Here is a 14892-nt window from a genome sequence, read left to right on the forward strand (position 1 = left end):
AACATTAGATCACCTCTAGAAAGGAATTAAAGCATGATAATACGATTAAGTTGTAGTGGCTTAACAAGCTTCTTCAATGGATTGGAACTTGGCCCCATCTAAGGATGTGCCAAAAGGCACATTTGCCCTGACGCAAACTCTGTTCTTCCCAGCCAAATTTCAGTGTCCTGCTCTAACACATGAAGAAATTACAGAAAAGCCAACTAATATTTTATTAGTTTTCAAATGTTGAGAAATCATCCTTTCTCCCTTGGTCTTGTTGAGAACTGTTGTGAGAGCATGAATGAAATCCAAAATGGAAACGAGATCAGGCAGTAGCCTGCATCTCTGCCAGGGAAAATTTCAACCCAAGCAAATTATAAAGTCAGAGGTGTTGCAGGTATTCTCTGCAAGGAAAAAGAAGAGGCTACTTATGGAGAGCTAGTGCCACCAGACCTTTCAGCATACCAGAAACTTTACAGATAGAGGAAGTGAGGGAGAGGGATCTACATAAAAAGTGTAGGTAGTGCTCTGAGACAGTAGGTGTGAATAATGGCCTGCATATAGCAGGATTAATGGCAAGACAAAATTGTTCCCCAGTCTCTAAAACAGTAGATGTGTATAGAGAGGTTGTTTTGTTTTAATTTCCTGTAAGCTGGTAAAGAAATGTTGCTTTTAATCTCTGTTCAATTCCATCAGCAAACATCTGTGCACCAATTCATCTTTCCTTACCTGTGTTCCCATCCCCACTCTCCATGGATGGTTTACTGGTTTCTGACGGATTGTTCATTCTTGAGTCTGCATTAAAACAGAAATAAAGATGAAATAATGGGGGGTGGGGAAACACCCTCTCCTCCAGGGGAAGTATAGAACATGAGAAATTTGATATGCACTTTACCCTAATTCATATTGTAACACAAACCCAATGATCGACAGAGGAAAACAGTACTGAATCTTCCACAAGTGTTGTTCCAAACCTTCTCCTTGTTCCCAGACGCTGAAAGACGGTGCGAAGGAAATGAGAAACAGCACAACGGAGGGCAAGAGTAGGCAAGAACTCAAGTTTTAGTACAAAGAAAGTCATAGAACCAAAAAGGAGAGAAATGTCTAACAATCCTATCTAACCACCATGGTCTGTATTATTCTTATGTTGGTCTTTTTCCCCCCATAAGAGACAGGAAATCCAGTCGTAATTAACTAACTGTCATTTGTCTAATACTGCAATTTTGTTTCACAGGACTGTGACTGCTGCTGTTATTTGATATCTTCTATGTATTCATGCAAAACCACACAAATAGAAAATCATTTCTCTTCTTTCTCCCTCTAGGTAAATCTACTGAAAAGTCTGCTCGTGGCTTCAAAGTCTGTCAGTCGAATGTAGTGCAATGCAGAGGGCCTCTTCAGATAAGGGAATAGTTGTCTTATGTAGGAATCCATACAGTTGTTCTGTGTACAGCATCAGCTCTCTAGCTTATTACCTCCCAATTCCTTGCTACCCACTTCAGTGTACCACATTGTCACAAACTAGAAGACAGATCAGTTCATAAAACAAAGCATAAGCAAATCCATAACCAATGCAGAAAGAACCCTTTATTCTAAGTTTCTCTCTTGCTAGGTGCTTAAAAGGATACCTTTCTCATGGGCTTCCATCAAAGCAATGATTTCCAAAATACCAACTGGCTGAAGAAGAATATCGTAACAGCATTAACTACTGCATCATTTCCCCAGCTATTTCTAAGAATGCCCAGACACACCACTGCTTGGCAGTCTGTACGAGTTGGAAATGAGAATCCAGCCTACTGCTGTGTACTATCACCTGCCTCTGCCCAAAGACCAGTGCTACCCTCAGGCTACCAGAACTGAGGTGACAGCAGCAGAGTAACACAAGCACAAGCCAGAAGGAACAAAGCACATTGACAGGGCCTGAATGAAAACAGGAATAAAGTCTTTCTGGGAATACAGGTGGGAGGAGGAGGGAGGTACTTAGAAATGCAACATGTGTGAGAGAAAAGGTAAGCAACAGCAACCTTGGAAAAATTCCAGTAAGCAGTTTGGAAGCATAAGGCAAGACATACCAATCGTTTTTAAACAAATGTCACTCTCCTTGTAGACAACTGCTGCAGCTGAACCTAGTTGGGCCTAGCCTAGACAACCCAGAGGATTGTAACAAGTGAGAACCTTCCCTAGACAAGTTAACCCAACCTCTCCGGAGCCTCAATTGTTCCCAGAAAGTTCCTATGCCTAAGCTTAAATCCTTCAAATGTCAGTCACATGTAAATGAGTTAAACTATCAATGTTACTGGAATGAATGAATGTTAATGGAATGAAGCTGGAGGTGGGGAGGTTCAGGCTGGACGTGGGGAGGTTCAGGCTGGACGTGGGGAGGAATTTCTTCCCCATGAGAGTGGTGAAGCCCTGGAATGGGTTGTCCAGGGAGGTGGTTGAGGCCCCATCCCTGGAGGTGTTTAAGACCAGGCTGGATGAGGCTCTGGCCAGCCTGATCCAGTGTGGGGTGCCCTGCCCATGGCAGGGGGGTTGGAACTAGATGATCCTTGTGGTCCCTTCCAACCCTGACTGATACTATGATACTACTCTTAGTACAGAGTCAGACATGGGTTAAACTGCTTTTTGAAAGGGGAACAATTGAGAAGAAACTTTCCAACTGCACATTCCCTACCCATGCTTTAGCAAAAGGCTGCAAGTTCTGCCCTGTTTCTCACAAACTCTGCTTAGCAGACTGAAGCTACAGGTCCATAGTCTTGAAAAGCAGAGCTCTGCTAGGGTTGCAGACATAGAACCTATTGCTTCCTGGCTCCTTATTTTGCAATTTTCCACATCTGGATAGTGTGAGCCACACTCTAGAAACAGAACACAGGTTCCACTGACTGCACAGAAATTGTTGTTGAAGTGTCCCTCTGTACTTGATCTTTGTGTAAAACAAAGTATGTTTCTACCTAGAAGTTGCACCTATCTTAAATCATGTTGCTTGTGGCACCACAGTTTGGAAGTGATTACAGGGAACATTAATTTGTTAAATAGTATTAATTGCTTCCTATTGAAATTAGTGTAGGTTGAGAGAACACGGAGTGGGAGACTTCACTGTGGACACAACCACAGAGAGTCCTCAGCCAATATGAAAAGGAGCAAAAAGGACTTACAAGTCAAATACATTTGGTTGTGGAAAGTAGGCTAACTCATGGGGCTAATAGGCATAAGATCTATTTTTTTTAGCCCATAGCACAAGGATAGACAGAATTCATAGCAGTACTTGCCACAGAAAGGAAGAGCAAAGGTTGAAGATTGCTTCTCAATAACATGGGAACCATTCACTGAAACACTTCAGAAATCTCTGTCAAAGAAACCTACACAGGGCCTCCTCTGCTAGTATGTTGCAGAAACTGAAGTATTAGAGCCACCATGAATGTTACTAATAATCACATGAACAAACTAAATACAGAGGGGGACACAACTGTCCTGTACACAGAACTCCAAGAAACATACTGACTGTTCCCACTGGATGCTCAGGGTCACAGAATAATAATTCCTGCATGACAAGCAAGCCTGCCCAGGTCAGAGTTTTAACTGTAGAGATCTCTTCACATAAAGCAACCAAGACATGTTTTTCTGACAGGCTATGCTGCAAAATAAGTACTTTTAAGAAGATTTTCAATGTTTCCTAGTACTAAACATGGACATGAAGTTTCCTCAACTACCAAACTCCTATCTCAATGAAGACTATTGTAAAGAGTCATCCTTAACAAAGACCTCAAACATTGCTATTGCAAAAAAGCATCATCTTGCTAGTGCTGTTCAGGTTCAAACAAAGGATAGCATCCATTATTTCACTATTTCTCACTCAATCTGTGGGCCTTCTGCATGAAAAGCATCAAGAACAATGACGCTATTTCCATTGCAAATGGTATGATATACATCTGAAGAACAAAACTGCTACCAGCAAAATAGACACACATCCACCAGACACTAAACCTACAGATGCATTACACATCAAATAAAAAGATTCTTCAGTTTACAGATGCTTACATGATTTCTTCTCTAAAGTTAAAAGAATAAACAAGGTGGGCTAAAAGAAACACCATAATGCCCTCACCTTTGCTTTATTTCTCTAGGTCTTTAAATAAAGGCCCTGGGCTACAACTTCTGCCAACATTATCTAGGAACACTCCACAGAAGGAAGGATTGAAAGTAGCAGGTGCATGACTGAAATCAGACTCTCAGGAGTGAATACATTCAGTACTGCTGCTTTGCTGGCACAGCTGAGGGTGCCACAAGGCAGTGCTGTGCCAGGCTTTCACACACCCCCAGTAACATTTCAAAGGTATTCAGGAGGAAGACGCAGTGGATACTGGACCAAGCTGGAGTGCTATGGGCTGTACATAGCTAGTAAAACCCAGAAAATCTTTACATGAAATACATTATTAACCATTTCCTTTCACCCATTAAACTGACCAATACTCCATCAGCAAAAGCAAAAATGATTCATTGACATGGGGGGGGGGGGGGGGGGGGGAGTTCAATATGAATGAAAACATGCCATGAATTCCTTAGAAATTAAGTTATTGAAAAGAGTCATATTCAGATGCCTGCTTTACAATTTTCCATCCAAAAATATTCTTCCTCTGACATGAGCTTACAGAATTGATTATTATTATTAAAAATAGTGATGATAATAGTAATAATACTACATTGATCTCTGGGGAAAGAGTCTTGAAAATAAAGCAAAAGGTGGTGTCAAACAAGGATGATCTGTTACTACGTATCATTTTAATAGATTGTTCTGCAGTCCTGATGGAATCTCAGCCCGAAATATATTATCCCAGTAACCTTAAGCACAGCTTGCAACGGTATCAATGGCAACCACTGTGCACTCCACCTTACTTTCTATTACGCATGGAGAACCCTGTTATTACATTAAAAATACACAGACATAGGGGAACTGCTCAATATGATTACTAAATTCTTTTGAGATTGGGACTCTCATTCATTGTAATGCTTTAAAATTCATAACACAGATAGGCAAGTCAAGTCCAGTGTTCGTTAGAACTCAGATGCTTCTCAGATTGAAATACTAAAAGCAAAAGGTCTGTATTAGTATCAGCCAAGCCTAGCAGCAAATCTCTCCAGTGCAGAGGAAAAATTCTCCTGGAGCAAGGCAAAGAAAAAGAAGGAAAAAAAAAAAAAGATACAAGCCATGTATTTTCCTGGTACAGATCTATCTATCAGGCAGCTACTTGCTGCTGATTCACTGATGAGCTTCAGCCTTACAAACACCTCTAGCCTCTGCATATGTGATTACAGCTCTATGCATAGTCAACCTCACAGCCTCTATTTCCATACTAAACGCTCATAAGAAAGAGCTGAGCTGATACCCACCTAGAACGTAGTCGCTGCAGTCCAGCATTGCTGCGGTATCCTCTACAGGTTCAGATAGTCCAAGGAAAGGGAGAATGACAATTTCTAACTAATCTACGCTACTGCTCTCAACAGAACACGAAAGGGAGTGGGGAGGTGGGGGAAGAAATACAACTTCAGTTACACCATAGCAATCTTCAACTGAACAGGGAAACTTCAGTTGCTCTGTGGAGTTTTAGTCTCTCCTACTAGCTGTGTCTGACATTGTCAAGGCGACTGAAGCGTGAAAAGTTCCCCTTTTTGTAATAAAATAGAAACAAAGATTGCAGCTGGCAGTTTCCATAATGAAGCTTAATCAGTATGCGCCTGATTAGGGCCTTATGCAAATCTCCTCTCGTTAGCACAGCAGCCAGCACTTTGAAGTCCATGAACAATTCATTTGCAGAGTACACTGAAAGCACTCCCTGCATAATTTAAATCACAGTATAAATATTTATCAGCTCATTTGCATATTAATTGGCAGTGCATGAAGGGAAAAATTATCTCCCGAGTGCCAGCATAATAATTAGGGAACAAAATGAATTTTCTTCCAATAGCTTGGCTTCTCAGCCCTAACTCCAGCACAGTACCACAGGGGAGCAGGGAGGGGAAGAAACAGAGTTCTGTTCAAATGCCACTGGAATGACACGTACAAATTAGAAACAACTCTACAGACTTAAGCACCTTTAATCTTATTCCTGCTGGCAACAATAACTTCGGTAATAAAGGGGATTTGGCAAAAGCTTTCTACACAATCCAAATAATCCCACAAAAACAATTAGCAAGGTAGAAGCTGAACACAAAGCTGTCAAACTGGTGCCTGCACATCTGCGTGGAGTCTTCCACATCCAAACACAAACTGTCACAAGAAGATCCTGGGTAGGAAAGAGAATACCACCAGGGCAAGGAAGCAGCACGATTCCCTTTAAAGGGCTAAAAAGCTTGGTGACTCATTATCAGGTAATCCCTTTGCCACAGCCAACTTAACAGCGGTGGATATGTCAAGTATTGTGCAACATTTGACACCCACTAATCTACCCCAAGTGAAATAAAAACAGATTTAGTTTTTTGCTTTCCAATGACTTCCAAAAAAAAAATAAGTAAAAAAACTGTAACTAATCCCTCCTACAAATGTACATGATAGCTCTAAACAAGGCTGACTATGGGTTTTGAAACACACTTTACACCTGGGTTGTCTTTGAACCACTCTATGATAACTGGAACATACTTGGAACTGTGACCACAAATAGACCAAAGGTCTGGAAAACTGGTAAGAGGCTTCTAGTCTGTGGAAGAACCAAAAAGTGGTCCAGGAAACTAAGTGTACTGACAAGCTACAAGGCTAGATTAAACCATTTCCAATAGTATGTTCACCACTCAAATAACAGTGTCCTAAGCAGCTGAACTTTTACATTAAAATTCAAGCAAAGTGTGCACTACAACATTTAATATCCATCTGCTGCTCAGGAAATAATGTGATGATGCAGGTGACCACAGGGTTGAGCCACCCACCTTTTAGATACTAATGCAAATTTAGGGAGTAAGTTGAGTCCTAAAAAAAAAAAGTTAGCTGTACTTTTCTTCTCCTCACTTCTGAAGTGAATTCAAGCACTGCCTCGCCAAACAAGAGACAGCAAGAGGAAAGGTACTTCTCAATCATCCAGTACTGACTGGAATTTATTTCCATGCTTGACCTCTTCTTCTGTTCAGGTTCATATCTCTACTTAACACAAGATGTTCCCTGCTCTATATTTAACAGGAGTGATCTACACTTGAAAAAGATTGCAAGGGAAGGCACTCCAACTGCAGGCAAACAACTGTGTGTACTGAATAGGTTTTCCTAATACCTTGTTTCCAACCCAGTTTTCCACTCATTCACATGTCCCATTGAGAACTCTGAGGCACATCTCCACGGTTCGCAGGCTTTCAGTAAACATCGTTCTTCCATACATGCTTGTGGAGCACACTGGGAGATAATCCGTTTGCTTCATTGGAAGAGCCTGGACACAAATAGTCTAATATGCCAAGCACTTCACAAAGCAAGTGTCAGTTTAAGTAGCAGCTGATCTGAAGCGGCCAGTGGCATAGTAAGAGGGCAGTGGTTTTGTCTTTGGGATCCTTTTGAAATGAGTCTGTGTTGAGCTGGTTGAACACAGGTGCGGCATCAAAAGCACATGACTGCAGGAAGTGACGGTTAAAAGCAGGCACGTGTGTGTGGAAATGGATGACTTGCATAAAACAACAGAACAAGCAAACAGCAAATAAAAGCAGGGAAGGATTTGCTTGAAGCAGTGTTAGCAAGTGTGCTGGTGGTATCTTTGTCCATGCTACCACTACTGCACTTGACAGCTAACAAGGACACAGCAGAAACCTTCTTCCCACTCCAACTGTGCCAATCATTTCATCTGCCTTATAAACACTCTCACACAAATCATAATGTAAAAATTGTAACTTCCACTGTGCTGCTAATTGAAATGAAAGCTTTCTATACATTGACTTTTCTAACTAGCAACTGGAGGGGGGAATGTCATTCTTCCAACAGCCGCTTAATTCTTTGACAACTTTGCTATATTCCTGTTTATGTAAGTTCTTGATTGTGAGGAGGGGGGAAGAAGCAAAACCAAACCCACACCCCCAAAACCAAACAGCCAATAAACAAACCAAACAAACAAACAACACACACAAACACACACGAAAACCCACCACCACAACAAAACCCAGACACCTCTTATTTCATTTAGGCCACACTACTGCAACTATTTCTCTGTAAGGCTTCCAAAGGAGGCCTGAAGACACAAGCAGGAAAATCTTTGTGGAGGAGAAGCACATACCACTCCAATTCAAAAGCAGTGGCAGAATATGCTAGCTCCACTTTGTGTTTAGGTTCTGTCACACCATTGGCTGTTCTTTTCTTTCTGAGTTCTTATGTTAAAAGCTGCTTAAGAACTTGAACCAAAGCCCTACTTCTGGTACTCACATTTATGTAAAATACTACTCTGGGCCTTGCACACAGTTCATTTTTTCCTTCAAAGGCATCTCTCAGAAAGCAATGCACCTTGTGATCACCACTGCAAAAGCCTCTTCATATTCACACAACTACAGACATCTCAAAACAAAGTTCCTTTCCTCCTCACCCAATTCGACAATCCTTGTATTGAAGGATTTTCCCATTCATGGTTTTCCTTAAAACCAAATGAACTAAGCCACTAACACTGCACCAGGTATGACAAAGGCAGGTGTTCTTCAGAATCCACAGATAAGGCTTCAGGAGACTGTTTACCCCATTCATTCTCTTCACCCTTCACATGTCTCCCATACCTTCCCACTTCAAATGAATGCTTTTGGTTTGATGCTCCTCACACCAATATGCCACTTTATTCAGTTCTAATGATTATAGTTGATACTTTAGTAACTTACATTTTGGAACCTCATTTCCCCCTGAAGGCTATGCAACTCTTGGTTAGACCTCCTTTTGCATCTTCTCTATGTCTCTTACCGGTTGGGGGTTTTCCCAATTATGCCCAATTGACTTACTGTAAATGCCACAAAATGATTCCCGGGGAAGCAGTTGTAAACAAGCGCTACAAATAGTTCAAGTTGTCACAAACTAGGGGGAAAGGATGTCTAAGTCCTTACCTGCAGGTCTCCCTTTGGCTTTGGAACTAATAATTTTGTTTTATTTTTTTAAGGCACACAAAAGGCATTAAAAAGGTAAAGTTATTATTAACATTATCCAATATTTCTACAGAGCAAAAAAGATTCTTCATTTTTATATAGGTATGTTTCCATACGTTAGCAAAATGTCATTTCCTACACGCCCTCAATGACAGCTAGGAAATTTCTACTGCTAGTCAACCCTCTGACAAGCGTGACCTTTGTAAACTTCATGAGCAGGCTTTCTGATGCAGCACACTAAGATTACACAATAAACCAACAATTGATTCTTTCCCTTTTGAAGGGTGTACTTGGAATAACACAAAGAACAGAAAGAAGCTGTTAATTGTAACATATGAACATGCTGCCCTCATTAGTGCATCATCATCTAGTCCATTTTATCATGAAAGGCCACTGAAGAAGGTCTGGCAAGAAACCTCTGACAACTGTGCAAGACTAAGCACAACGTCAGTGAACAGTGGCATCGCTCGGAGTAAGGCCTCTCCCTAAACACCACACCAGCCAAAACCTTAGATACAGGTAGCTCTATCATTATACACACCTACTACATTGGCCACAACAACCCCATTCAGTACCACAGGCTGGGATCAGAGTGGCTGGAGAGCAGCCAGGCAGAAAGGGACCTGGGGGGACTGGTTGAGAGTAGGCTGAACATGTGCCAGCAGTGTGCCCAGGTGGCCAAGAAGGCCAATGGCATCCTGGCCTGGATCAGGAATAGTGTGGCCAGCAGGAGCAGGGAAGTCATTCTGCCCGGCACTCAGAACTGGTTAGGCCACACCTTGAGTCCTGTGTCCAGTTTGTCTGGGCCCCTCAGTTTAGGAAAGATGTTGAGTTGCTGGAAGGTGTCCAGAGAAGGGCAACAAAGCTGGGGAGGGGTTTGGAGCACAGCCCTGTGAGGAAAGGCTGAGGGAGCTGGGGTTGCTTAGCCTGGAGAAGAGGAGGCTCAGGGTAAACCTTATTGCTGTCTACAACTATCTGAATGGAGTCTGTAGCCAGGTGGGGGTTGGTCTCTTCTCCCAGGCAACCAGCACCAGAACAAGAGGACACAGTCTCAAGCTGCACCAAGGGAGGTTCAGGCTGGATGTTAGAAAGAAACTCTTCCCAGAAAGAGAGATTGGCCATTGGAATGTGCTGCCCAAGGAGGTGGTGGAGTCACCATCACTGGAGGTGTTTAGGAAGAGCCTGGATGAGGCACTTGGTGCCATGGTTTAGTTGATTAGATGGTGTTGGGTGATAGGTTGAACTTGATGATCTCAAAGGTCTTTTCCAACCTGGTTAATTCTATTCTATTCTACATTTTAGCTCAAGACATTTCCACTACTACATTTCACAAGCTAAATGAACCCTTGTAAAAGTTTCATCATACAGAACACCTATGTGCTATTAAAATACATATATAATAATAAAATAAAACACTAATCACATACTTCAGCAAAATAAACCTATTAAAGTTGGCACAATCCTCTTACGCTAATTACAGACAGCAGCCTGTTCATAGTTAGGGCTGAAAACTAAGCTCTAATTTTACCCACCACCTTTGACTCTGCCTAACAAAATTAGTTTTACCTGAAAATTGCTAAGTTCACTCTGAAAGCCAAAGAGCAGCTGTTTGGAAAAGTCATGTAAAATTGGCCTGGTTTAGAATCACTGCACATTACGCAGTGACAATGGATTGGGATTTTAGTCTACATCTCATTTTGTTCTCTCTTCCAAATTCAAATCACAACTATCTTTCCAAACTTTTCACCACACACAATGTATTCCAACATTTGTTCATGTACCTTTCCAGAAGTTAGTTAAGTATGCGGACAGCTAAGCAAGAATGCTAATTCATCTTATCAGTGCAGGACAAGAGATACTCATAAGCAACTGACACACTGACATAAAGGAGTTTGTTTGTGGGTTTGTTTGTTTAAGTACTACTTATTTTTGTCCACAGAAGGTAACAATTCTCATGGTTTAAGTAACTTTTTTTAATAGTAAGAAAGCTGTGCTCATGATGTGCTCATAGTACAGTGCCACCATATGTGGAGAGGAAAGAGAAGAGGGGGGAGTGGCAGGAGCTGGGGGAGGAGAGAAAAGAAAATAAATAACCTTATTTAAGAATTATTACAAGCAAACTGAGCCTTATTCGAAACTTATGGCTAATTCTACCAGTCTGACACATCATGTGAATGGTCCTGTTCCTCCCTTATTGCCTGCAAGCCACAGAACATAAGAAAGGATCAATACTACATTTATATAAAAGCTTTTCTTTCCTTCTGTTCAGTATTTTCCAAAGCAAAGGATATAGTATCATAGAATCAGTCAGGGTTGGAAGGGACCACAAGGATCACCTAGTTCCAAACCCCCCTGCCATGGGCAGGGACACCCCACACTAGATCAGGCTGGCCAGAACCTCATCCAGCCTGGTCTTAAACACCTCCAGGGACGGGGCCCCAACCACCTCCCTGGACAACCCATTCCAGGGCTTCACCACTCTCATGGGGAAGAACTTCCTCCTCACATCCAGCCTCAATCTCCCCACCTCCAGCTTCATTCCATTCTCCCTAGTCCTATCACTATCTGAGATCCTGAGAAGTCCCTCCCCAGCCTTCTTGTAGGCCCCCTTCAGGTACTGGAAGGCCACAATTAGGTGACCTTGGAGCCTTCTCTTTGCCAGACTGAACAGCCCCAACTCCTTCAGTCTGTCCTCATAGGAGAGGTGCTCCAGCCCTCTGATCATCCCTGTGGCCCTTCTCTGGACACTTTCCAGCACCTCCAGGTTCCTCTTGTAATAAGGGGCTCCAGAACTGGAGGCAGTACTCCAGGAGGGGTCTCACCAGAGCAGAGTAGAGGGGGAGAATCACCTCCCTTGACCTGCTGGCCACACTTCTCTTGATGCAGCCCAGGATCTGATTGGCTTTCCAGGCTGTAAGTGCACACTCAGAACTCATGTTGAGCTTCTCCTCCACCAGCACCCCTAAGTCTCTCTCCTCAGGGCAATTCAGTGCAGTCAACCCTTGCTGTTCAGAAAGACAACTTTGAAACCATCATAACATTTACATTGAAACCTTGGTGTATTTTGAAGAGTAGCAAATGTTAGGTCTTGACCTGTCCTTACTTACACACTCATGTTTTACCCACACTGTTTTCAGGGGTTCCATCACTGTCTCATAATGGCTTGAGACTTTCTTTTGTTAAATGTGTTTCTGTGCATCAAACACCACATCATGAGCACTGACTCAAGGAACTCAAAGAAACCCCAAAACTCAACACAACAGCCCAAAATGTCACACACTGGAAAACAAATTTGTGCTCTTTAACTAGGGTGTTGCATCTGCCATAGAACTGTTGCACAGTAGCACTTAGTATTTGCAGGAGAGCACTCACCTCCTTTCAATTTAACATAGAGAAATGAGCATGAGAAATGAGGTATGGTTCTGTATCACCATATATTCATTGCTCTAATAAACCTGCAGATGAAAAATAGTGTCCAAAGCTAAGCAGTTGTGCTTTGTTTAGTTCCTCTAAACACATAAGCAATTTTTAAAATGCAAGTATTTTAAAGGAGACATTTGTCTGAGGTTTTTATGCACATATAGAATCATACAATCAGTAAAGTTGGAAAAGACCTCAGAGATCATCAAGTCCAACCTATCACCCAACACCATCTCATCAACTAAACCATGGCACCAAGTGCCACATCCAATCCCCTCTTGAGCACCTCTAGGGATGGGGACTCCACCACCTCCCTGGGCAGCACATTCCCATGGCCAATTTCTCTTGCTGGGAAGAACTTTCTCCTCACATTCAGCATAAACTTTCCCTGGCACAGCTTGAGACTGTGTCCTCTTGTTCTGGTGCTGGTTGCCTAGGAGAAGAGACCAATCCCCACCTGGCTACAACCTCCCTTCAGGGAGTTGTAGAGAGCAAGAAGGTTTCCCCTGAGCCTCCTCTTCTCCAGGCTAAGCAACCCCAGCTCCCTCAGCCTCTCCTCACAGCACTGCGCTTGAGGCTTCTCCCCAGCCTCATTGCCCTTCTCTGGACATGTTCAAGTGTCTCAACGTCCTTCTTAAATTGAGGGGCCCAGAACTGGATACAGGACTCAAGGTGTGGCCTAACCAGTGCTGAGCACAGGGCACAATGACTTCCCTGCTCCTGCTGGCCACACTATTTCTGATGCAGTATTTATATACACAAGTGTCTCTTCCTTTAAAATTACTGGTTTATCAAATTTGAAGTACTTCACACTGACAGGTATTGAACACCTGGAGGAGATACATATTGTTTTATTAGTATACACCTCATATTTTATTACTTTTACAATATTTGCATCCCTTATTGCTTTTCAAAAAAAGTACTTCAGGACACAGTAGAGAAAGACTGAAAACTGATGTTACATGAACAAAAGCAACCAGGCAACCAGCACCAGAACAAGAGGACACAGTCTCAAGCTGTGCCAAGGGAAGTTTAGGCTGGAGGTAAGGAGAAAGTTCTTCCCAGAAAGAGTAATTTGCCATTGGCATGTGCTGCCCAAGGAGGTCTAGAGTCCCCATCCCTGGAGGTGTTTAGGAGGAGACTTGAGGGGGTGCTTGGTGCCATGGTTTAGTTCGTCATGAGGTTGGACTTGCTGATCTCCGAGGTCTTTTCCAACCTTATTGATTCTATGAAAACACAAGGGAGGGCTAAAGAACATGATCAGTAAAACTTCAATATTTATCAGAAAAGAAAAAAAAAAAAAGGGCAAACCAAAAAGCAGCCATCTAAGGTTCAGCTCCATGTCACAGCAGCACTGGAGAAGGTGTGTGTGTGGGGAAAATCAAAACCCAAAAAAACCCCTAACAAACACAAAAAGAAAACCACCAAAAAATAACACCAAACCCTCACAACCATCAAAAATTACACAAGAAACCTTCCAATCCAACAAACAAAAAGACCCCACCAACTTACAAGCCTAAAAGCTGTTTTGGAATGCCGCAGTGTGGAGAACCTAAAGCAGTGCCAGGCACCAGCCACCGTGAGGAGTAGTGTGACCCCACTGGTTCCACGGCATGGAATGGCAGCCCGTGGTCGTGCTACACCTAGACCTGAAGTGGTTCTCTCTTATTAGACACGTGCTGGGATGACACTTAGGGAAGCATGTCTTCCACACAGGCAGTGGCTATTGAAACTGCACACACATTAGAACAGAAAAGGGTAACTGCAGTTCATACTCCCAAACCCAAGTAAGGGAAGATGGCAAAAATAATGCTAGTTTCAAATTACATCTTAAAAATATCAACTGCTTGTGTAAAATGTGTATTCTTTAATATGCAAATCACAATGCCACTGACCCAGCAACGTATGAAGGCCACCAGTGCCAAGCTCAAATACTGAACAGCAGTATTTGTTTCAGCAGCTGTATGATCTATTACACTTTTGGAAACATTGCATGTGCATTTCAAAAGCATTAAATGTGCCTTCCCACGTCCAGGCACATCACAGGGAGAGGCCCTCAGAGCTTAAAAACATTATTTTAAGCTCACCTGCAAATCAAAGCATAATGCCTTATGCAAACATGCTGTTTCTTGGTTCTGCACTTCACCAAAGCAGTAATTACTAGTCTAGCCTGATGAATAGGGGTCTACAAAGATTAGACTCATTCAGTATACATCATAACCATATAATTCAGTTCAATTCAAATCCCAGTCTCCAGGCCACTTGTCATTAAATACACTACAGGTCACCCTCATAAACTGAAGTTGTATATTTCTTCTGGAGCCAACTGGATACACCAAGATCAGCAGCAGAGACAGCATTTAGCTCTAGTTAGCATTAGAGGTTTTGAGACTTAAATTAATAGAAAAA

At 42.4% G+C, this 14892-nt stretch overlaps 1 protein-coding gene across 5 annotated transcripts in view; it reads right to left on the reverse strand.

The window, feature by feature from the left end:
• POU2F1 (POU class 2 homeobox 1) overlaps positions 1–14892 on the reverse strand; it is a 125896-nt gene that overhangs the window by 58562 nt on the left and 52442 nt on the right. For 4 of the 5 annotated variants that reach the window (XM_068144669.1, XM_068144666.1, XM_068144665.1 and 1 more), the window contains exon 2: positions 712–777. In XM_068144669.1, the coding sequence (XP_068000770.1) occupies positions 712–777 (66 nt within the window). Of the gene's footprint in view, positions 1–711; positions 778–5370; positions 5456–14892 lie in introns of those variants that run through there. The other variant, XM_068144667.1, reaches the window with a different exon arrangement.

This window comes from Melanerpes formicivorus, unplaced genomic scaffold, assembly GCF_026170545.1.
Source record: "Melanerpes formicivorus ecotype bairdi unplaced genomic scaffold, bMelFor1.0.p_v2 SCAF_11, whole genome shotgun sequence".
In the NCBI taxonomy this organism is placed as follows: domain Eukaryota; kingdom Metazoa; phylum Chordata; class Aves; order Piciformes; family Picidae; genus Melanerpes; species Melanerpes formicivorus.